This window comes from Gopherus evgoodei, unplaced genomic scaffold (genome assembly GCF_007399415.2).
Source record: "Gopherus evgoodei ecotype Sinaloan lineage unplaced genomic scaffold, rGopEvg1_v1.p scaffold_38_arrow_ctg1, whole genome shotgun sequence".
Taxonomy (NCBI): domain Eukaryota; kingdom Metazoa; phylum Chordata; order Testudines; family Testudinidae; genus Gopherus; species Gopherus evgoodei.
In genome coordinates this window covers 2,024,092-2,047,947 of record NW_022060059.1, presented here as the reverse complement: position 1 = coordinate 2,047,947, position 23,856 = coordinate 2,024,092, and the positions used below count along the sequence as shown (strand labels likewise).

Below are 23,856 nucleotides of genomic sequence, written 5' to 3'. Positions count from 1 at the left end.
CACTGATTTTTGTGGCCTTAACCAAATTACTATAAATTGTTGGGGTTTTTCTTAGTTTTTTGCTTTTTTTTTTAAACTGTCTTGTTCAAGTCAATGGGAACTGTGTTGCTCAGTAGCTCTTCAAAATCTTGAAGTAGGTTTATCAGGAGAGTTCAGCATCCACGATTGTACTTATTGCTTCAAAAGGGCTAGAGCACCTGGGTGCTGAGCTCATTTGAAATATAGCCGTATGCTTTTATCTCATATGTATCTGAGTGTCCACATCTGTAAAATGGGGAAAACATATCCACTGCAAACTAGATAAGTCAGGGTTAATGTTCTTCAAAGCACTCTTTAAGTAAAGTATTATGCATTATAATAAACTGTTATATAGAAACCCAATTTTATATGCACAATGTAAATTTTGCACACTTTCCAGTTGTCGTCATAGCATATTAGCAATATTGGATTTCAGCGAGTATATTTTCAAAATTGATTGGCTGCTTGGAGTGTGACATTGCATTGTTGTCCAAACCAAGATATTTTCCATTTCCATTTAATTTTCAAAAAATGAAGTTCTCACTAATCCATCATAACCTTATTTAATTATGCAAAAATCTATTGCCTCGTACCTCTGGGGTGTTTCTAGTGAACTGAGCAATGGTCTCTCAATTTACTGTAATCAGAACCTTACATAGGGATTGTACCTTTGTATTTACCTTGTTGTTCAACTATATTTCATACTTTAGTTTTTTCAAATACAGTATCAATCTGAACCAGAAATAAACAATACAGAGTCTTTGGACACTGAGCCCATATTTGCATTACACTCCTTTTGCTAGTGAAAGTGTCAGTCATGTACATCTACCATTTGGGAAACCCACCCTTAACTGTTTCAGCAAATATAAAAGATACACTTCTCAGTATAGTCTTGTGAAACTCTGAATCGGATCCATAGATGTCAGTGTCTGTATTAATGTGTTGCTTTTTGTTAATGCCTTTCATCCAAAGATCTCAAAGCAAATGAATGAGTCACAATATCACTGTGAAGTAGATAAGTGTATCTTCGTTGTATAGATGCGGAGACTGAAGCACAGAGACAGTGAGTTGCCCAGGGTCTCACAGTGAGTCAGTCAGTAGCAGAGCCAGGAATATAATCCAGGAGTCTTGACTCCCAGTCCTGTTCTCCATCTACTAAATAGAATTCCCTTAGTTTTTATTTTGCTAAATGGTTGATTAAAATCTTCCAGGTTTGAGGAACCCCCCTAGACCTCTCTTGGCAGCTGATCCCTCAAGTTCTGGAGGAGCTGATGCAGACGGTGGCCTCTTTGCAGTTCCCACGACTCTGCCACCCAATAGCCGACATGGAAAGCTGTTCTTGCCTAGCAAGGAAGCAGAACTGACCTTCCGACAGCACTTGGACACGATTAGTGTAAGTGAAACTGTTGCAGGGTGACTGGCACCTTTAAGAGGGAGCAGGGTCCAGTATGCCTCTGACTGATTACCTGCTGCCCAGTTGGGTTTAAGGGGTGGCACCTGGGCCTTATAAAGGGGGAGACAGCAGCAGGGAAAGATGGGCTACCCACAGATATGTCTCAACCCAGAGAGGTAAGGGTGTAGCAGAGGAAGAAGATATGACAGAGGCTGTGGAGAGCAGGAGGCTCCCACAGGAGACCCAGAGTAACCAGGGCAGGGCCAAGAGAGCTCAAAGAGGGGTTGCCTGCTGATTTTTCTGATCCAGAGAAAGAGAATTGAAGATGGCTGAGCTCCAGCTAGGAAGGGCAGGGAGTGGCTGTTTGGTGGAGACCAGACTGGGACAGAAGAGCTCTGGAACTGGCTGAATATGAACTTTCGTGTTGTGGTGATGGACTTTATTGTGGGACTTTGAGAATTGCTGTGAACTGTTCAACCAGTCTGAAGCAAGGACGGTGTTAGCCATGAGAGAGCCTGTGTGGAGTTTAAGGAGTCCTGAAAGAAGGGGAAATTGAGACAGGCCTCTACAGAGCCACACTTGGCCAGCAGGGGGCACTACAGGCAGGCACACCCTCTTACAGAGACCAGTGAACAAAAAATGTAGCATGCTGGAGCTTGACCCAGCTCCTGGTGGGGATTGAAATCCTACTGGTCCGAGAACTACTGATTTGAATATTAAAAAACATAGTCTTCCTTAAGAAGAAATGCCTCCAGCAGTGTTCAGGGCTGACATTACACTGGAAGAAGCTTGTCAGGTACTTGAGCGTACAGCTGAGCTTCAAAGCTACACCAACTTGAAAGCCAGAATGCCATTTTACTGGCACTTTGCTAATTAAAGTTCACCAGTTGAAGCCAAATTTCTGATTTATTTACACATGTAGAAAAACTAATTGATATCTCTGTTTATCAAAGTTTGAAATATCCCATCAAGTTTTGTTGACTCAATAACTGCTTGTTCTTCTTCTAGTGATGGTCTCTGTTGTGTTCCACTGGGGGTTACACATGCACCCCCAGTCGGAGAATTTGAAAGAAGTGTCTGTTGATCTACACATGCACACTGATTCACCTCATGCTTCTGTTTGAGGTGATAAAAGTCACGGCAGACTGACCGCATCTCCAGTTCATTCTGACCGCCACATGGTCTGGGTTGGAACTTCCAGTGTCGTCATCTCTGATGCAGCTCTAATACCTTTAATTGTACATAGTTTTCAGTTTTAGTTGTAGTTTTAACAGTTCAGAATAGAGGTCAGCAACTTCCCCCAGTTCCCACACCCCCTGTACCTCATTCAGCATTTCAAACTGCACCTCCTGCCTGCAATCCTTCTCGGTCAGTGATGACCACCAATGCTGTCTCTACAGCCTGGAAGAAGCTCTCATTGCAGCTAGATGCAGTGTTTGTCAGTCTTTTTCACAGCTATAGCAGAGAAGGTCAAGCACTTTGTCTCCAGAAGTAGCTCCTGGAGAAGGCCATGAGACCCAGGCTGGAGAATCCCCCTACATCTGCCAGAATCAGTAAGGAGTGCTGCTACTACATCCAGCTCCAGTAACGGCGTAGCCACCCCCACAGAGCTCATGTCAGGGGCTTATTCAGGAGATTAGGAAGCACTCCCATAAGTATGGGATTAAATTTTCCTCCAAGTCTTACCTTAAAGAAACATTCCTTCCACCAGCTCAGCCCAAGGGGACAACATATGTTCTATATTCCACAGGCACAAGAAGACCTGTAAACAGTGAGAACACTGGTTCCAGGCAGTGGACCACTTGGTATCGCTATCTCCAGCACCTCAGAAAACGTGAGACCCTCCGGCACCAGTAAAGCACCAGTACCGGCAGCCAAAAATGAGAGTGTAGTGTCCCTTCTGCCAGGGAGATCCTGATCTGTGGCTGCACCCCAAAATGTCTTTGCTTTACTGGACCCAGCATCCCCTCCTCCATCAGGTCTTTCCACCTCCAGGGAACTCAGATCTCTGCCATAAGACATGCCTGTGGTACAGGGGCTATCGCTCCCTCACATGTATGCTATACACTTCTCCAATGGTACTGCCTTTGGAACCAGTCCTCTTTTTTTTTTTCTTTTTTGGATGAATCTGAATTTGCGGAAGAATCACCTTTCCCATACCACTCCTATGCACCACCATGGTAGCAACTGTCTTCTCACCTTCCCTGGAGCCAATGGTGCCCCATGCCGTGGGAACCCCACAGCATAAAGGTGTGATTCCAGAAGCTGCAGAAACTTCCCTAATCCTGGACTACATTCTGTCCCTAAAGATACCGGGTCTCACTCTCAGCTGCTTGCAAGTCTATCTAGTGGCAATTAGTGTGTTCCATCCTCCAATAGAGGGTTACCCAGTTTTTGCATGCCCGCTAACTGATTGATAGATTTTAGAAAGGCCTCCTCAGAACCTTCCCACTCTACAAATGATCTCAGTGGGACCTGAATCTGGTATTTTCAGTATTAACAAAACCCCCCTTTGAGTCAGTGCCGTCCTGCTCCATGTTCCTTCTCTCCATGAAGGTCACCTGCCTTGTTGCCATCACTTAACTGAGAAGGGTTGGTGAACTAAGGACTATGATGGTGGACCCACCATTTACAATATCCTTCAAGGATAAAGTCTCTGCACCTGCTCCTGAAATTTTATTTTTACCAAAGGTGGTCTCTCAGTTTTGTATTAACCAATCCATTCACCTACCAGTTTTCTTCCCACACACCCGTGGACTCTACGTCTCCCCTCAGTGTCTAACAGGCTTTGACCTTTTACCTACAGAGAACAAAAACAATCAGGAAGTCTCCTTGACTGTTTGTTGTGGTAGCAGAGAGAATCAAGGGACAGGCCCTCTCCACCCAGAGAATCTCCAAATGGATTTCTGCTGCCAGCTGTCAAATCTGCCTTCCTCCCCAAGAGGGTACAAACTCACTCCACTAGAGCTGAAGGAACGACCGTGGCATCCTTTCAAGATATGCCTCTCATAGACATATGTAGAGCAGCCACATGGAGTATTCTGTCCACACATTTGCCTCACACTACACCTTGGTGCAGGACTTGGTGGCAGATGACTCCTTTCACATGGTGGTTCTCCACACGACCCTTCTGACCTCATCCTCACACCCTCCTTCTAAATAGGTACTGCTTGTCAGTCACCCACAGTGGAATACAATAGGAACCATCACTTGAAGAAGAGGAGGAGGTTACTCACCTCTAACTGGAGGTTCTTCGAGATGGGTGGTCACCATCTGTATTCCACTTCATCTCCAGGAACCTCCAGTAACCAGTAAGCAACCTCATACCAAACCATGATAGATGAGTAGTTAGTAAAACATTTCCTTTGGGAATGAGCTTCCTCCCCATAAAGCTGGTAAAAGAATGAGTATTCCTAACAGAAAATGCTGGAGTAGTTCCTAGAGGCCCTAAAAGAGATCAGGGCCCCATTGTGCTAGACCTTCTACAAACACACAGTGAGATTAGGCCTGCCCCAAACTGCCTAAGTGTAGATAGACACTCCAGGTATGGGGGAGCAGTGGAAGCAGAAGCATATAGAGGTGAGGTGACTTGCCCAGAGTCTCACAGCAGGTAGGTAGCAGATTCAGGAATAGATCCCAGGTCTCCTGATTCCTAGTCTAATGCCCTGTCAGTTGGACCAAGCTGCTTCAGTGCTGCGGAGACCTGGAAGATGACCTTAAAGTATCAATTTCTAGTTTAGGGAAATTAAACATAGTGTACATAGTTCAGTGGAGCTTTTCCCTCATTGAAGTCTAACTTTAAGCAGCCTGCATTTAGAATAATATACATTTTCAATACACTATATATACACACCAAAGATGAGGGAGGTATATATGGTCTGCAGGTAGTTTTGGCATGAAGAACTTTAGACTGATTTGAAACTTAAGAATGGTCATACTGGGTCAGACCAAAGGTCCATCTAGTCCAGTATCCTGTCTTCAGACAGTGGCCAATGCCAGGTGCTTCAGAGGGAATGAACAGAACAGGTAATCAAATGATCCATCCCGTTGCACATTCCCAGCTTCTTGCTGTGGTGTTTTGGTAAAGAGCTGTTGTTTTGTTTCTGGTGTCTTTCATAGATACATTATTCATCAACAGAGTTTAGGGAGAAATTTTTCATGACTGGGTGATCAAAGTACTATGTAACATGTTTCCTTTCTCTTCCCCCCCCTTCATCCCCCCAGATGCAGTCAGACTACTTCTTGCCAAAACCAAGGAGATTGCGGAACAGGCACCTGCGGAAGCCATTGGTGGTACAGGTCAGAGAAATTGACTGAGTCTGGAGTTTGTTTGCTTGCTGAGTAAACAGTCAGTAAGGTTTTCCTAAAAATAATAACGAGAAGTACTTGTGGCACCTTAGAGACTAACAAATTTATTTGAGCATAAGATTTTGTAGGCTAAAACTCACTTCATTGGATGCATGCAGTGGAAAATACAGTAGGAAGATATATACACACTGTAACAAGAGTAATTAAGGTGAGGTATTAGGTGAGCTATTATCACTGGCCAAACCGGACAATCTCTGTTGCAAAAGAATAAATGGACACAAATCAGACGTCAAGAATTATAACATTCAAAAACCAGTCAGAGAACACTTCAACCTCCCTGGTTGCTCAATTACGGATCTCAAAGTCTCAATACTCCAACAAAAAAAACTTCAAAAGCAGACTCCAATGAGAAACTGCAGAATTGGAATTAATTTGCAAACTAGACACTATTAAATTAGGCTTGAATAAAGACTGGGAGTGGATGGGTCATTATACAAAGTAAAAACTTTCCCCATGCTAATTTTTTCCGCTACTGTTACTCGCACCTTCTTGTCAACTGTTGGAATGGTCCATCCTAATTATCACTACAATGTTTTTTTCCAGTTGCTGATAATAGCTCACCTTAATTACTCTCATTACAGTTGGTATGGCAACAGTCATTTTTTCATGTTTTCTCTGTGTGTATATATATATGTTCCTACTGTATTTTCCACTGCATGCAACCAATGAAGTGGGTTTTAGCCCGTAAAAGCTTATGCTCAAATAACTTTGTTAGTCTCTAAGGTGCTACAAGTACTCCTTGTTCTTTTTGCTGATACAGACTAACATGGCTACCACTCTGAAACCTTAAAAATAAGAGTTTAGCTTCCTCTGTCATGTTCTCTGGGGACATAAAACTGAAGTCATAGGGAACAAGGATTCTTCTTTGAATAGTGTCCCTCTGGGTGCTCCACTGTAGGTGTGTGTGCATCCCTGTGTTTCTGATTGGAGATCTTCAATAGCAGTATCCGTTCGGCCCGCACACCTCTCTCCTCGTGTTCTGCCTCTAGGCAAATTAATGATGCCCGGCGAGCTGCCTTTACTTTCTTCTCACCACCCCTGGCTAGAGAGAGCATGATTAGCAGTCCGTTCACACATACTTTAGATCTTTAGAAATCCTTTATCTTAGTCATTCTTAAACTATGTCTACACTGCGTACCTTATAGCAGCTAAGGTACACAGTGTAGCTGCTCTTTGCCAGTAGGAGATCTCTCCTGGCAGCAAAATAAAGCCACCCCCCATGAGAAGCAGAAGCTTTGTTGGCAGGAGAGCATCTCCTGCCAACAAAGCACTGTCAACACCAGCGCTTTTTGTCAGTTAGGGGTGGGGATGGGTGGTTGTTTTTTTTTTTTTCACACCCAAACCAACGGAAGTTTAATGACAAAAGTGCAGCATAGACATAGTGTTAGTGTTTTCGTGTGTTTTCTTCTTAGGTGATAGGGTCCATTGCTATTCTTTTACCTTCCACCCCTCCCCCCCCCAATGTTTTTACTTTATTCTTCCCCCCTTTACTGGGGATTGCCCCATCAAGGAGCATGCCCAGCTCCCTCAGGTTGAAGCAGTGCCTCTCCTATAAGGAGTCCATACTTGTAACAGATGGATAGTCCCACTGCATATGGTGCTTCAGGGAGGCCCACATTCGCCAAAAGTGTGCTTTGTGCCAGCAACTGAAAGCCAGATCCTGGAAAAACTGAGAAATAAAGCTAAAACTACTTCTGATGGAAGGAGCTCTGCAACCTGCAGTTGACCTGGGTCCTGAGTCTCCTCAGCAATGAGAGCCATCACTGCAGCCTTCTGCCTCCAAAGCGGGTGAACTGAGGAAGAAATCTTCAGATTCCCTGTGAAACATCTCCAAAAAGAGATCCACAAACCCTCTCATAGTGAGTCCCTAACCAGCTAGAGGAGATCCCCATCACATTCGGTCACTTCGGTACCGATGGCTCCTAAACATGATACCCACAAGTCGTGTGGGTCATCCAGTGAGGACACCTGGAGTAAGCCTAAGGACCCTCTGGGCACAGGTGCTGAGGTAGTGGTCCTGCCTGTCAGACAGAAGCACAGACCATACTGTCTGTGAGAAGTCAGCACCGTTACGGAAACCCTCAGTACTAAAACCAACTAAACCTCATTAGACCGCTCATCTTGGTCAAGATTGCCAATTGCTTCGATACTGACAAGTCAGCACTGGCATGCCCTGACAGTACTGATGATCATGGCACTGCAGGAGTTCAGATTTTCTAAGAAGCTGGTGATATCTGAAACCCCAGCGTTTCCTTTACTTGGTACTGGATGCATCTCAAACCCTGAATCACCACCAGTACTGAGCAGTTTGCCTCCAGTCTGCTTATCTGCGCCTTCAATTGATAGCAGTCAGGAGGAGGTTCTCTCTCACTCAGATTATGCTCCCTCCCACCATCAGCTCAGACCTTCCCAGGCACTTTTTCACTCTGGATCCCAATCCCATGATATGACCAGCCATGGGCTCTGTCACCCATGCCCTTTCCACTGCCACAGTGACCGCACCAGGCCTCCCAGGCATCCAGGGTCACTGTAGAACTCTGTACCTCAAAGTAGTGCCCTGTTATCCCCATATTCATTGTTCATATATGATTTTGCTGTTTCATACAAAGCATGCCATGTAATGTATCATAGAAAAAATCATGATCTGATGAAAATATGTATATCAGTGTGTATGGTCTTTTGAGCTTTTGCTGTATAGTGATTATTGAAATATGTTGCAAATTTGGGTAAATTAGTTCTCCAGTGGCAACGAAGGAGGTGATCCACACCCACACGGGTGTTAAAAGACCATTAATCAGCAGGGGAGTTGTAAACAAGGGATTTAAAATTGTATGAGAGAAGCATCACACAATGGGGATTGCTCAACCCCGTAACTCAGCAAGGCCCATCAGGCATGCCTGGGCTCATATTTTTTCCAGGGGTCCTTGTGATGCCACTATTCACCTTTTTCTTCTCCCACCTGTGCTGAAGGGAAGAAGAATGCTGGGAGGACAAGGACTTGAACTGAGGAAACTGGTCCAAGGCTTAAAGGGAAAGCCTGTGTATTAAAGACTGTAACATACTTGCAACATCCAGTGGGGTGAGAGAAACTGTTTGATCCAAATATTGCCCAGGATTTAGACTGTGCTACTTCAACTTGCTTACTTTTTATTTTCTTTGGTAACTATCTCTGAACTTTTAAGCCTACCACGTATAATCACTTAATCTATCTTTCTGTAGTTAATCTGTTTTATATTTTACCTAAAACAGTGTTTTTTTGGTTGAAGTGTCTGGGAAATCTTCGCTCAGGTTACAAAGGCTAGTGTGTGCCCTCTTCACACTGAGAGAGGGTGGACTGGGTAATGAACTTATACTGGTCAGACTTCTGAGCAGGGCAAGACGATACAGTGCTGGTGGCTTGGCAGATCTGCTGGTGCCTTTCTCTGTGATATTCATGAGTGGCTCAGGGAACATGCATGCAATTCAGCTGGGTGTAGGGCTCCACATGCTGTTGTACTGAGTGATAACCTCGCCTGATGGGGTTTGCTGCTTGTCACTAGCAAAGCATTGTGAGAGACAGCCCAGGCTGGAGAGTTCAGGGGGCACAGCAGTACCCCAGTTCCAGATTATACCCTGGGATCCCATCACAGTCATCCACTGGGAATCCATGAGGCGCTCTCTTTTTGTCTCTGCCGTTAGAGCCTCAGCACCTCCTGAGGAAATATCCGAACAACAGGAGATTGAGCTAAAAGAGGAGACCACACCATCAACTAATTTCTCTTCCTCCTCTCCAGATGAGGCCGTGATGTCCCCTCCTCCTTCCTTGGCAGACAATTTTAGGTGCTTTCAGGATCTTACAAAGAGGGTGCAGATACATTACTTATCCCTCTCAAGAAGGTGAGACACACCCACCATAAGCTGCTGAACATTTTACATACACCCTCCTCCTCAAAGATCTCCCTCCTTATTGACGAGGCACTTTTGGATCCAGACAAACTCATGTGGCAAACACCAGCATCGGCCAAACCAATGTGCAAATGGGCCAACAAGAAGTATTAGGTCCTCTTTTCCCACCCGCCACCTAATTGCATCATGGTGAATTCAGTGAACTCCTATGGCAACTAGCACTACTCAAAACCCACCCCTTATGATAGGTATCGGAAGAAACTTGACTGGTTTGGGAGGAAGGCCTATTCTTCTGCTACTTTGCAATCTTGAGTTGCAAACTACCAAGCCTTAGCGGCCACATATGAGTGCACAAGTTACGCAAAGCTTAACGCCTTTATCAATCACCTGACGGAGTCACACAGAGACCAGTTTCAGGCTATCATACAGAAACATCACTCCAGACCGCATTAGATGCTGTGGAAACTGCAGCCTTTTCGATCTTGACAGCAGTCGTGATGCAACAAGTGTCGTGGCTGCATCTTTTGAGACTGCTGAAGGAGATTCAGATGATGATCAAGGGCCTCCCCTTCAAAGGCCTGAAATTGTTTGTGGACAAGACCAGTGCTGCACTCCACACTCTGAAATACTCCGCAGTCACACTTCAGTTGCTGGGGATCTATATGCCCAGACAAAAAGGGAAACTTAATCCTCAGCCATCACAGAAGTCATATCCACCCAATTACCCATCTCAGTGCTACAGCCACAAACCATCAGCCTTCCACCTCAAAACGCCAATTTTGATGCCGTACTCTACAACACCAGCTCTCTCGACCTCTCACATCCCTTTGGATGCTGTCTGGCTCTGTTCCATCAGAACTGGGAACACAACATTCAACAGATGGGTTTTGGAAATTATCTCCCATGGGTATTCTGTCCACTTCACCTTCCTCCATCCTCTCTACTCTTCCTCTCTTTCTCTCTTCAGGGATCCTTCTCACAAGAGACTATTAAGACAGGAAATAAATCACTTATCTCTAAGAGCCATAGAACCTGTTCACGCACATCTGAGGCAAAGGATTTTATTCCTGATATTTCCTGATCCCCAAGAAAAAGGGAGGTTTGGAACCCATACTGGACATTAGAGCATTGAAGAAATATGTGAAGGCTCAAAAAATTCTAGATGGTCACACTACCAGTGATTATTCCATCTATGGAATAAGGAGATTGGTTCTCAGCTCTCAACCTTCAGGATGCTTATTTCCACGTATTGATTCGATCATTTCCCAGACAATTCCTCTGGCTTACCCTAGATCAGGATCATTACCACTATAGAGTACCCCTTTTGGCCTCTGTTGGCTCCCAGAGTATTCTTCACAGAAGCGGCTCACCTATGCACCTTGGGGATCATGATCTACCCATACTTGGATGACTGTCTCTTCAAGGCCTGCTCCTTCAAGACACTCTATGGCCCACCCACAGGACAATGGGGTTATTCATGAAGCTAGGGCTACAAATCAACATCAAAAAGTCAACCTTAACTCTGGTACAGTACTTGGAGTTTATAGGGGCCGATCTCAGTCCACTGCATGTGAATGTGCTCCTTTCACAACATGGATTTCACAGCCTGTCAGCGCTCATAGAGACAGTTCAGACTAGTCCACAAACATCAGCCAGACATTCCCTCCAGCTTCTAGGACACATGGCAGCTGGCATGTTTGTAATATATCATGCCAGACTTCACATGTGATGTCTGTAGACAGGGTTTTGTTTGTTTTACAGGTGAAACAAACAGGTTAGACAAACCTCTCTCGATGCCTTGCAGGGTCAAACACTCCCTGGATTGGGGGAAAGACCCAACAAATGTTTGCATTGGTGTTCATGCAAAGTTCACACAACTTTCAATCCCGACATTACTTCTCACTGCAGCTGCGTCCCTCATATGTTGGGATGCACATCTCAACAACCTCACAACTCAGCAAGTGGTCGTCCACGGAGGCAACTCTCCACATCAACCTCCAAACACTTGCTTTCACTGATCAGAGGTACAGACATGAAGGTCATGACAAACAACATCGTGTGCATATACTATCTAAATTGTCAGGGTGGTGCCAGATTGGTTTCCCTGTGTGCGGAAGCGCTAAAGCTCTGGAACTGGTATATCTGCCACAATGTTCTAATATCAGTAGCCTGCCTACCTCCCAAGAATGCGGAATGCAACAGCGGACACTCTGAGTCACAAGTTCTCACATGATCACATATGGGAACTGAACCTCGCAGTACTCCACAGCATATTCTGTTAATGGGAGACACTGACAATAGACTTGTTTGCTACGTAACTGAACAGGAAGTGCCCACACTGCTGCTTCAGGATGGGCCTTAGAAAGCACTTGTTATGGGATGCTCTCCTTTTTCCATGGGACAAGGACCTTCTATATGCTTTTTCTCCATTCCCTCTGCTGTTGAAAGTCCTGTTAAAAATAAAAAGGGAGAAAGCAAATGTCCTGATTACTCCCACCTGAGTGAAACAAACATAATACCTGTACCTGTCACAGCTTGCAACATTTCCACCAGTCTCTCTTCAACCCACTCCTTATCTCCTCTCACAAAATGAAGGATATACATTCTCCATCCCAACGTGCAGATATCCTAGCTCAAGGCTCGGCTTCTTCATGGTACCAACACACAGAATGCGGCTGCTCCATGGCGGTACAGGAAGTGCTGCTACACAGTAGAAAATCAACTACCTATCATACTTGCCTGCAGAAGCAAACTAGGTTTCAGATTTGGGCAATTCCAGACAAATTACCCTGGCATCTTCTACCCTTCCCATGGCGTGTGTTGACCTCAAGAGGTCAGGCCAATCAGTCCCTGAGTTCACTGCAATTTTCTGTTAACAAGTAGAGGGATATTCAGTTTTCTCTCACCCAACTACAAAAAGATTCCTCAAGGACATAGTGAACCTCATTCCCCAACCCAGACATCCCACTGCAATGTGGGACATAAATCTAGTTTTAAAGAGTCTCACTAGATCGTGCTTTTGAGCCTATGGTCACTTGTTCACTCGCATACCTGTCAATGAAGACAGCATTTCTGGTAGCCTTCACCTCGGCAAGGAGAACGGGAAATAGTGGCACTAATGGTGCACCACTCTTTTTATAATATTCTTTAAAAATTAGGTTACTCTTTGGCCCTATCCAAAGTTCATCCTCTGGGTGACCTTGTCTTTTCACATGAACCAACTGATTCACCTTCTGACCTTTTATATGCCACAGTGAGGCTATACTGCACATGCTAGATGTTAGGAGAGCTCTGGCCTTTTACTTGGACACGATGAAGGCCTTTTGGAAATCTCCTAAGCTTTTCCTTTCCATTGCATAAAGGTCTAAAGACACAGCAATATCAGCCCAAAGACTCTCTCCAAATGGGTCTCAAACTTGTATTAAACACTCCTGTAATGTTTGCGATGTGGTACCTCCATCTGGAATCCACACACACTCCATGAGATTGGTTTCCAACTTGGTTGCCTGCCTCAAGAATGTCCCTATCTTGGAAATCTGCAGAGCAATGACTTGGGCATCTTCTCTTACTTTCGCAGAACACTGCGATTACTGGAGACTGTTTCTGACACCATATTCAGCTTTGTAAGACTATCATCCATAACAAACTAGACTCCGAAACCCCAACCTCCCATTGGGGATACTGCTCAGGAGTCACCTACAGTGCAGCACGCATAGAACACTACTCAAGAAGACAAAGTTACTCACCTTGTGCAGTAATGATGGGTCTTCAAGATATGTGTCCGTATGGGTGCTGAACAACCCTCCCTCCTCCCCTCTACTTCAGAATAGAGAAGGACCTGAGGGTTCACCCGTGCAGTGCTAATTAGCCTCGAGGCAGAGCACAGAGGGAAGGGGACAGAGAGTATGCACAGGCTGAACAGAGACTGGTACCAAAGGTCTCTGATTTAAAAGTACAGGGACACATACACCCCTATAATGGAGCACCCATAGTGGAGATGGGGCATCTCGAAGAACCATCGTTACTGCACAAGGTAAGTAACTTTCTCTCTTGGCCTCTTTAATAACTAATCTGGTTAGATTCGTGCCTCAGCAACAGCAGCTGCAGTAACAGTGTAGTGTAGCCACATGGCAGGGAGGTTGGGAAAGCAAAAACATACTTGGTCTGGAAGAATGGAACAAGTGGAATATTCTAACTGGGATTCTGCTTTATACCTCAGTCCTGCAGACTTTTCTTTTGTGTCATTTGGAATCCTGCTATCTCATTCCTTTATTGCAACAAGATCTTCAATTTGTCTTTCCACTGACTGTTTTTGAAATGTCTACAGAATGCAGGGGAGGCAGATATACCAGAAAAAAACAAACGCAATTCAAAAGGGCGCTTATTTAAAAATGAAGGCTGGGAATTTCGGTGGGGTTGAAGGGAGCAAGGGTGTCCAGTTCCTTCTGAATTTCACTGGTAGGTGGTTATCATTGGCCTCTCTAAAGCTCCCTGCAAATCCCAGCCAAAAAGGAAAATGTGATTATAAAAGCACAGATGATGGGGGGAGAGGAAGACTCAGGGCTGATGAACTGGCAGGAACAACAAAGTATAAGAAAATGGAAAAAATGTTTGACATTTGTTTGAAAAAGTCTTATGAAATGCTAGCATGTGACCAGGGGCTCTTTAGTCCCCTTAGCTATATGTAAGGGACAAGAAGAGAGAGTCCATGCTCTGCCTTAGGGGTCTCCTGTGCCTAAGAAATTACATTTGACAGGCCTCAGTGAGATGTTCTGTTCCATACAATTCCATCTTTTAAAATTTCTGATTGTAGTTTCCTTCGTCGTTCATTATCGTAACCATGACAGAGGACCAAGGCCCACACAAAAGCTTGTGCCCATGTTCAAAGGTGGCACTACAGTGTAATACTCTAGGCAGAGGTTCTCAAATGGTCCATGAGTTCCATTCAGGTGGTCCACCGATAGTTCCCTCTAAGGTGCATTCCTGGGCGGCCTCACACAAGAGAATGAAGGGCCACCCACCTAATTAGTGGAGCTGTGCAGGTATGGTTCCACTAATTAGATGCCTGAACCCTGGAGAAGATGCACATGTAAGGTGAGGTGGTGGCCTTAGGGGGAATAAGGGGTAGGTGGGAGCTGCAGCTGCTGGGGAGAGATGGCCCTTCTTCCCAGCCTCAGCTCTGTGGCTGCTATGGTGGAAGAGAGAGGGAAAGACCTCCTTCCTCTGCAGCCTCAGCTCTGTGGCAGAGGCGAGAGGGCACATCCATTGCATTAGAAAGGTATGACTACTGATATTAAAATATGAGTTGTGGGCTTTTATTTGTAGAACAAAAAAATAGCACTTTTTATCCAAAGCACTTTACAATAGTTAGCTACCGGCACAAACAACATTTGGAAAGATGATTAAGGCCATGTCTACATCTAAAATTTTGCAGCGCTGGTTGTTACAGCTGTATTAGTACAGCTGTATAGGGCCAGCGCTGCAGAGTGGCCACACTTACAGCAACCAGCGCTGCAAGTGGTGTTAGATGTGGCCACACTGCAGCGCTGTTGGGCGGCTTCAAGGGGGGTTCCGGGACCGAGAGAGCAAACCGGGAACGCCGCGGTCGGCTCTCTCGGTCCCGGAGCCAGCCAGCAAACCGCGGGGAAGGAGACCTGCTTGCTCGGGGTTCCGGGACCGAGAGAGCAAACCGGGAAAGGAAACCAGCTTCGCCGCGGTTTGCTCTCTCGGTCCCGGAACCACCCAGCAAGCAGGTCTCCTTCCCCGCGGTTTGCTGGCTGGCTCCGGGACCGAGAGAGCAAACCGCGGCGTTCCCGGTTTGCTCTCTCGGTCCCGGAACCCCGAGCAAGCAGGTCTCCTTCCCCGCGGTTTGCTGGCTGGCTCCGGGACCGAGAGAGCAAACCGCGGCGTTCCCGGTTTGCTCTCTCGGTCCCGGAACCCCGAGCAAGCAGGTCTCCTTCCCTGCGGTTTGCTGGCTGGCTCCGGGACCGAGAGAGCAAACCGCGGCGTTCCCGGTTTGCTCTCTCGGTCCCGGAACCCCGAGCAAGCAGGTCTCCTTCCCTGCGGTTTGCTGGCTGGCTCCGGGACCGAGAGAGCAAACCGGGAAAGGAAACCAGCTTGATTACCAGAGGCTTCCTCCTTCCACGGAGGTCAAGAAAAGCGCTGGTGAGTGTCTACATTGCATTACCAGCGCTGGATCACCAGCGCTGGATCCTCTACACCCGAGACAAAACGGGAGTACGGCCAGCGCTGCAAACAGGGAGTTGCAGCGCTGGTGATGCCCTGCAGATGTGGACACTCTCAAAGTTGCAGCGCTGTAACTCCCTCACCAGCGCTGCAACTTTCTGATGTAGACAAGCCCTAAGTGGTCCGCCGAGACCCTCAGCAATTTTCAAGTGGTCCATGAAAAAAGAAGTTTGAGAACCCCTGCTCTAGGGGACTTGGAGACTGCTGTACTAATAGTGAGACAGGATCTGAGTTTGACTTCACATCTATCTCTGGATAGTAATCTAGATGGAAGTTCAGTGCCATGGTACTTTGCAGAGAAAGAAGAGGCATGTAGCTTAAATTTCCTCTCAGACAGAAGCAGAAAGGGTTCTTGCTGTATCTGACTGGTATGTGCGCACATAGTCTCAGCTGTACTGACTTAAACTCCTTATTCCATAAGGCATCACAACTGCAAAGGGCACTATATGAAACCAACTCACTTTGTTCTGTTTTTTAATTTGATTTGGTCTGTTATCTCCCCCACACAGAGAACACTGCTCCCTAGGCCATCGGGAAATCCGTCCCAGCATGTCTGCTCCTTCTCCATTTTATCCAACTCTTCCATAACAGGTACGTCTGCCCTTTCTGCGGTTCAGAATGAAGATCTATAGTGGGGAAATATTAAGTTCTGAGTTGATGCTGCATTGGGATGAATCGGAAAGGCTCTCTTACCACTGTATGTGGTGAGGAGTAAGGGAATAATCTTTAAAAGGGGGGGGGGAAAGAGTCCTTTCAAAACCACAACCATTCACCAGTTTAGTTGAGTCATGGGGTGACAAGCTTCTGCTTCTTGATTTTTACATAGCTTATAAAAATTTCTCCTCAGTTTCTCTCCTTCTTTCCTAATCCCAGTTCCATGAAATTCTGTATAAAGAAACAGAATTTGTGGGTGAAAATACTGAGCCAGAAATTCTTTTCCTTAGAGAGTAGTCGTACTCAACATTGTGCTAGGCTGTGTCTAGCGTCGGAATGTAGTGTGAATTTCATGTGGTGAAATAGGTTCACTGACCAATATTTTGTCTGCCATTTGGCTTTTCCCTCTGGCCTTTTCATGAATATAGCACTGACACCAGTTAATTTGCATCCCACCATGGATCTCAAAATTAGCATTAGAACCTCAAGGTTATTTTAATTGGAATTAATGGCATGCAGCTGTGGGTGCATGCAATATTCTTCTTCGAGTGATTGCTCATATCCATTCCAGTTAGGTGTACGCGCCGCGCGTGCACATTCGTCGGAAAACTTTTACCCTAGCAACTCAGTGGGCCGGCAGGTCGCCCCCTAGAGTGGCGCCACCATGGCGCTTGATATATACTCCTGCCGGCCCACCCGCTCCTCAGTTCCTTCTTACCGCCCGTGTCGGTCGTTGGAACAGTGGAGCGCGGCTTAGCTGACCTCCACTTCCCTAGCTACTCGTATTTCTCGTATATAGTTATGCAGTTATAACCTTTTTATATATATATTTGTATAGTTATACGTGTTTATTTGCTAACATGATTAGTTTAGTTAGCGGGGTTCAGGAAGTAGCCCCTTCCATGAGCCCAGTGCCGGAGCCCATGCATGGCTCACCGGATTTTAAAATGGGCCCGGCCTGCCAGAAGCCGCGGCCGAAGGGAGACCTACATGACTCCTGTTTGAAGTGCCTCAGGGAATCACACTTGACAGCTAAGTGCCCCATTTGCAAGGCTTTTAAGCCGAGAACAAAAAGGCGCGGGACTTTCACTTACCCCTCCACCTTGGGCGCCGAGCGATGTTCAAGCGGCGGGCAGAAGCGCCTCCTCGGCACCGGACCCCGCCGGTACTACCAAGGCCTTTCGGCACCGGCCGTCGCCGGCACCGATGTCGACTCGGCACCGCTCCCTTCTTCCGAGGTCGAGAAAGCCTACGATTCCTGCTGGTGCCTGGCGGCTCCCCGGCACGCGCCGTGGTTGAGCCCCCTGCTCCCGCTGCTTCCGTGCCACCTGCATCGCAGCCAGAGAGCTCGCCTAAGTTGCATTACCCGGCACCGACACCTGCAGAGGCACCGATGACATCGGCACCGTCGATTCCAGTCCCCCAGGGCCACTGAATCCGGTGCCTGGCAGCTCCCCGGCTCGCGCCGTGGTAGAGCTTACTGTTCTTCTTCGAGTGATTGCTCATATCCATTCCAGTTAGGTGTACGCGCCGCGCGTGCACATTCGTCGGAAAACTTTTACCCTAGCAACTCAGTGGGCCGGCAGGTCGCCCCCTAGAGTGGCGCCACCATGGCGCTTGATATATACTCCTGCCGGCCCACCCGCTCCTCAGTTCCTTCTTACCGCCCGTGTCGGTCGTTGGAACAGTGGAGCGCGGCTTAGCTGACCTCCACTTCCCTAGCTACTCGTTTTCTCGTATATAATTATGCAGTTATAACCCTTTTATATATATATTTGTATGGTTATACGTGTTCTCTTTGCTAACATGGTTAGTTTAGTTAGCGGGGTTCAGGAAGTAGCCCCTTCCATGAGCCCAGTGCCGGAGCCATGCATGGCTCACCGGGTTTTAAAAGGGGCCCGGCCTGCCAGAAGCCGCGGCTGAAGAGAGATCTACATGACTCCTGTTTGAAGTGCCTCAGGGAATCACACTTGACAGATAAATGCCCGCAAGTTTGTAACCAAACACGCCAAGCTCCGCCTCCGTCCTCTCCAAGTCCGGCTCACTGCCCCTGACGGCGGACGCCTCATCTCTCTGCTCGAGTGTTCATAGTCACCTCTGAGCTTAAGGCCTTTGGTCTTCTAGGGAGCTGGCATTCCTCCTCAATGCCCCAAAAATTGAGAGTAGTCCGCCTGGCATGCCAGGGGTTCCAGCGGCAGCTGCGAGGCCGTTGTATCTCGGTGTTTACAGCCAACACAACGACCAGGTGCTTCATAAGTATTCAGGGGGGACATAGTCCTCCTCCCCCCTTTTTTTGTCAGGAGGCCATCCATTTCCGGGTCTTTGGCATGGCCCACTCGATGGAGCTGGCGACGTCCTTTCTCCCAGGCGTTTGGAACGTCCTAACTCTTTGCCTCAGCAGGTCTTTCCTGCCTTACGAGTGATCACTCTGCCCCATGTGAGGCGTCCCGCTTTCCGGAAGTGGAGATGTTTCCTCACACAGACCTGTTCGCTCACCGCGAGAGCAGGAAATGCCAGGTGTTCTGCTCCTTCCAAGATCTCTCTTCCGAATCGATCTTGGACGCATTCCTGATGCCGTGGAAAGGCCAACTGCATTATGCCTTCCCACTGTTCCCACTGGTTCATTAGATCCTGCTCAAACTCCGCAGGGGCAGAGCGTGCATCATCATGATCACTCCAGAATGGTCCAGGCAGCGCTGACATACCACGTTACTCGGCCTGTCAGCCCAGACCTCATCACTCAGGGCAACGACAGGCTTCGTCACTCGGACCTGCAGCCTCTTCGCCTCACGGTGGCTGCTGCGTACCTGAGTCGGGGTGACAGGCAGCCTTCCACCTGGTCAACGTACCGGGCCAGGTGGAAGCGTTTCTTTTACAGCTGCAATTCGCTCGATCTTGCTCCTGCTGAGGTCTCGATCCCCTCTGTTTGGCCTGCCTCTGGCCTTCAGCGGCAGGACCTGGCGGTATCAGCGCTGAGGATACACTCAGCAGCCATCTCTACCTTCCAGCAGGCTGAGATGGACGTTCAGTGTTCTCACGCTCTATGGGTTCGAGGTCCCTCAAGGGCTTGGAGCGCTTGCACCCTCGGGTGCGCCGCCCAGCCCCGACCTGGGACCTCAACCTAGTCTTGGCCAGACGGGTCTCTGAGATCAGAGCTCTTACGGGGGTTCCGCCGTACACTAGGTTTCACAATGACAAGGTGCAGTTATGACCGCACCCGGCTTTCCTCCCTAAGGTGGTTTTGGCTTTTCATGTTACCCACAGTTCAACGCAATGGGCACAACCGTTGCACTCCTTGGACATCTGTGGAGTGCTCGCATTATATTGTGCTGACAGAACCATTTCCTAAGGTGCCCCAGCTCTATCCCGGTAGCGGGCCAAAGGGAGGGCTTGCTTGTTCTCCTATCAGAGGATCTCATCTGGGGTGATGGCGGACATCCCCACTTGTTATGATTTGGCTCATATTTCCCCAAGCCACATCAACGTGCATTCTACCAGGGCTCAGGCTTCATCTGCCGCCTTGCTGGCTCGTGTTTCTACCCACGAGATCTGTCGCGAAGCTCCATTGGTCCTCGGTCCATACCTTTGCTTCGCAGTATGCCCTGGTTCAGCAGTCAAGAGAGGCTGTAGCCTCTGGCTCAGCAGTTTTATTCTGCCACATTTCACTCCGACCCCACCGCCTTTGTAAGGCTTGGGATTCACCTAACTGGAATGGATATGAGCAATCACTCGAAGAAGAAAAGACGGTTACTCACCTTTGTAACTGTTGTTCTTCGAGATGTGTTGCTCATATCCATTCCACACCCGCCCTCCTTCCCCACTGTCGGAGTAGCCGGCAAGAAGGAACTGAGGAGCGGGTGGGCCGGCAGGAGTATATATGGAGCGCCATGGTGGCGCCACTCTAGGGGGCGACCTGCCAGCCCACTGAGTTGCTAGGGTAAAAGTTTTCCGACGAATGTGCACGCGCGGCGCGTACACCTAACTGGAATGGATATGAGCAACACATCTCGAAGAACAACAGTTACAAAGGTGAGTAACCGTCTTCTCCTGCTGCTTCTGTGCCAACTGCACCGCAGCTAGAGAGCTCGTCTAAGATGGTTCGCCCGGCACCGACGACGTCGGCACCGTCGATCCCGGTCCCACGAGGGCCGTAGAATCCGGTGCCTGACGGCTCCCCGGCACGCGCCGTGGTTGAGCTACTGCTCCTGCTGCTTCCGTGCCAGCAGCACCGCAGCCAGAGAGCTCGTCTAAGTCGGATCGCCGGCGCCGACACCTGCTACGGCACCGATGACGTCGACACCGTCGATCCCGGTCCCACAAGGGCCGTAGAATCCGGTGCCTGACGGCTCCCCGGCAAGCGCCGTGGTTGAGCTACTGCTCCTGCTGCTTCCGTGCCAGTGGCACCGCAGCCAGAGGGCTCGTATAAGTCGGTTCGCCCGGCACCGACACCTGCTGCGGCACCGATGACGTCGGCACCGTCGATCCCGGTCCCACAAGGGCCGTAGAATCTGGTGCCTGACGGCTCCCCGGCACGCGCCGTGGTTGAGCTGCTGCTCCTGCTGCTTCCGTGCCAACAGCACCGCAGCCAGAGAGCTCGTCTAAGTCGGATCGCCTGGTACCGACACCTGCTGCGGCACCGATGACGTCGGCACCGTCGATCCCGGTCCCGCAAGGGCCGTAGAATCCGGTGCCTGACGGCTCCCCGGCACGCGCCGTGGTTGAGCTACTGCTCCGGCTGCTTCCGTGCCAACGGCACCGCAGCCAGAGGGCTAGTCTAAGTCGGATTGCCCGGCACCGACGCCTCTGAGGCACCGACAACATCGGCACCGTCGATTCCAGTCCCACAAGGGCTATCGAATCCGGTGCCCGACGGCTCCCCGGCACGCGCCGTGGTTGAGCGTATTACTCCCGCTGCTTCCGTGCTGACGGCACCGCAGCCAGACAGCTTATCTAACTCGGATCGCCCGGCACTGACACCTACCGAAGCTCTGATGACCTCGGTACCGTGGATCCCGGTCCCACGAGGGCCGTCGAATCCGGTGCCTGACAGCTCCCCAGTATGCACTGTGGTTGAGCCTGCTGTTCCCTTCACGCCGGAGACGTTACCAACGGCGAGGGCTCTCAGTGCCATGACAGAGTCAATGCTGCCTGATCCCGGCACCGCCGGTGCGGGTAATACAGTCTCTTCAGGTGACTGTCCTCTGTCAGCACAGCAGAGCGGCACCGTTCATGATCACGGTTCCGCAGACACTCCAAGTCCGGTTGGCACGCCGGACACCACTGGCAGTCCCGGTGCTGTTTTCCTCGGTACTGGTCGCACTCGCTGCACCGGTCGGTATCCCGTTCGCCGACCCGCTATCGGCACCGTTCCGACTCCTGGCACCGGGGCAGGTACCTTGACTCCTGTAGCCTTTCTCCGAGCCTCGAGATCTCGGTCGACCTCCCGACACCGTTCTGGTTGCGGGTCTGGATCTCGTTCCAGGTACCGATACGCCTCCCGATGCCGGTCCCCGGTGCCGAGTTGGGCAAGGTCCGAATGAGTCAGAGACTCTGCCTGTGCCTTCTTTTAGTACCTCCATGGCCGTCCGGACACGCATCCGTGTCATCCCATATGCGCAGATTTTATGCTCAGGACCACGATCCTGATATGATGGCCAGCGGGCGCCAGCCCCGAAGCAGAAAGAGGCTTGGCGAATGAACCTGCTTGGCCGCCAGGTGTACTCTGCAGGGGCCCTGCAGCTCTGGGTAGCAAAGCAACAAGCCTTGCTTAGCTGCGATAATTATAGCACCTGGGTGAAGGAGTTTCTCCCTCAAAACTCCCACCTGGAGTTCGCTGCCGTCTTGGAGGACGGGGGAAAGAAGGTTCCCAGAGCGTCCCTCCAGGCCTCGTTGGACGCAGCAGACTCTGCAGCCAGCACTCTGGCCTTGGGTGTCGCCATGAGGTGCATTTCATGGCTTCAGGTTTTAAACCTCCGGCCGGAGCTGCAGTATGCCATTCAGGATTTACCCTTTGTTGGTAAAGGCATCTTCGCGGCAGAGACAGCCCCAGACTGCGAAGTCTGATGGACAATAGGGTCCTAATGCGTCTCAGCATGTATACGCCAGCGACCAAACGCAGGCCTTTCTGGCCCCAGCCGCCATACTCTGTGCCTAGCCAGAGGCAGAACTCTGGCAAACGGCAAGGCCAAGGTGGTCGCAGACGAACGTCAGGACCCCTAAAGAGCCAAAGTCAAGGTCCCTCGCAATTACCACTGGGACCAAAGACGGACCTTCCAAGGTTCGCCTGAGGGCGGTGTACCAGTCGCAGGACGGGATCCCGATCCCGCTTTCTCCTGGCATGGCCCCAGTTACTTTCAGATCGCTGGGTCCTGCGCACGATGGAGCATAGGTACCACCTTTAATTTGCTCCAGCCCTGTCCCCCTTCAGCGGACGAAAGGGGTAAGGGGTTTTACTCCCGTTATGCCCTAGCCCCCACTCGAACACAGGTCTCAGACCTTCCTGGTCCTGCACGGACTCAACTGGTTTAGGATAAGGTTGGAGTTCTGCATGGTATCCCTGGGAACCATTATTCCATCCTTGCCTCCTGGGGGCTACTGTGCCGCCCTGGATATGAAGGACGCGTACTTTCGCAATGCCATCTTCCCTCCGCACGGGAGATGCCTCCGCTTTATAGCCAACGGTCAATACTCCCGGTTTACGGCCATAGTCGCCGCCTACCGTCGCTGATGTCGGATATGCGTTTTTCCGTATCTGGACGATTCGCTTATCCGAGGAGACTCTGAGACACAAACCACTCAGCGCGTGAGCATCGTCACGGTCTTATTCACAGGTCAAGGCCTGCTGTTTACTATAGAGCAATCCACTCTGGTTCCCACGCAGAGGTTGGGCTTCCTAGGGGCTATCCTGGTCTCCTACCTAGCCGGAGCCTGCTTATCACAACTGCGATTTTAGGCGATGGCAACAATCATCTGAGGTCTGAAGGCTTTCCCAACGACCTCAGATCGTTCTTGTCTCAGTCTCCTGGGTCCATGGTTGCCCGCAAGTTTGTAACCAAACACGCCAAGCTCCGCCTCCGTCCTCTCCAAGTCCGGCCCACCTCGGCGTACCGCTTGGACAGGGAGCCAATGGTCATGGTAGTCACCGTTCCCTCGAACACCTTAGGCTCCCTAGAGTGGTGGCTAACTCCCTCCTTGGTGTGGACAGGGATGCGGTTTCATCCGCCCCAGCCCTCACTGCCCCTGACGGCGGACACCTCATCTCTCTGCTCGAGTGCTCATGGTCACCTCCGAGC

The 23,856-nt window shown here is 49.2% G+C and overlaps 1 protein-coding gene across 1 annotated transcript in view; it reads left to right on the top strand.

Moving 5' to 3' along the window:
• CRAMP1 (cramped chromatin regulator homolog 1) overlaps window positions 1–23,856 on the top strand; it is a 108,663-nt gene that overhangs the window by 65,853 nt on the left and 18,954 nt on the right. The window contains 3 exon segments of the mRNA XM_030545692.1: window positions 1,230–1,411; window positions 5,636–5,710; window positions 16,420–16,501. Coding sequence (XP_030401552.1) covers window positions 1,230–1,411; window positions 5,636–5,710; window positions 16,420–16,501 — 339 coding nt within the window.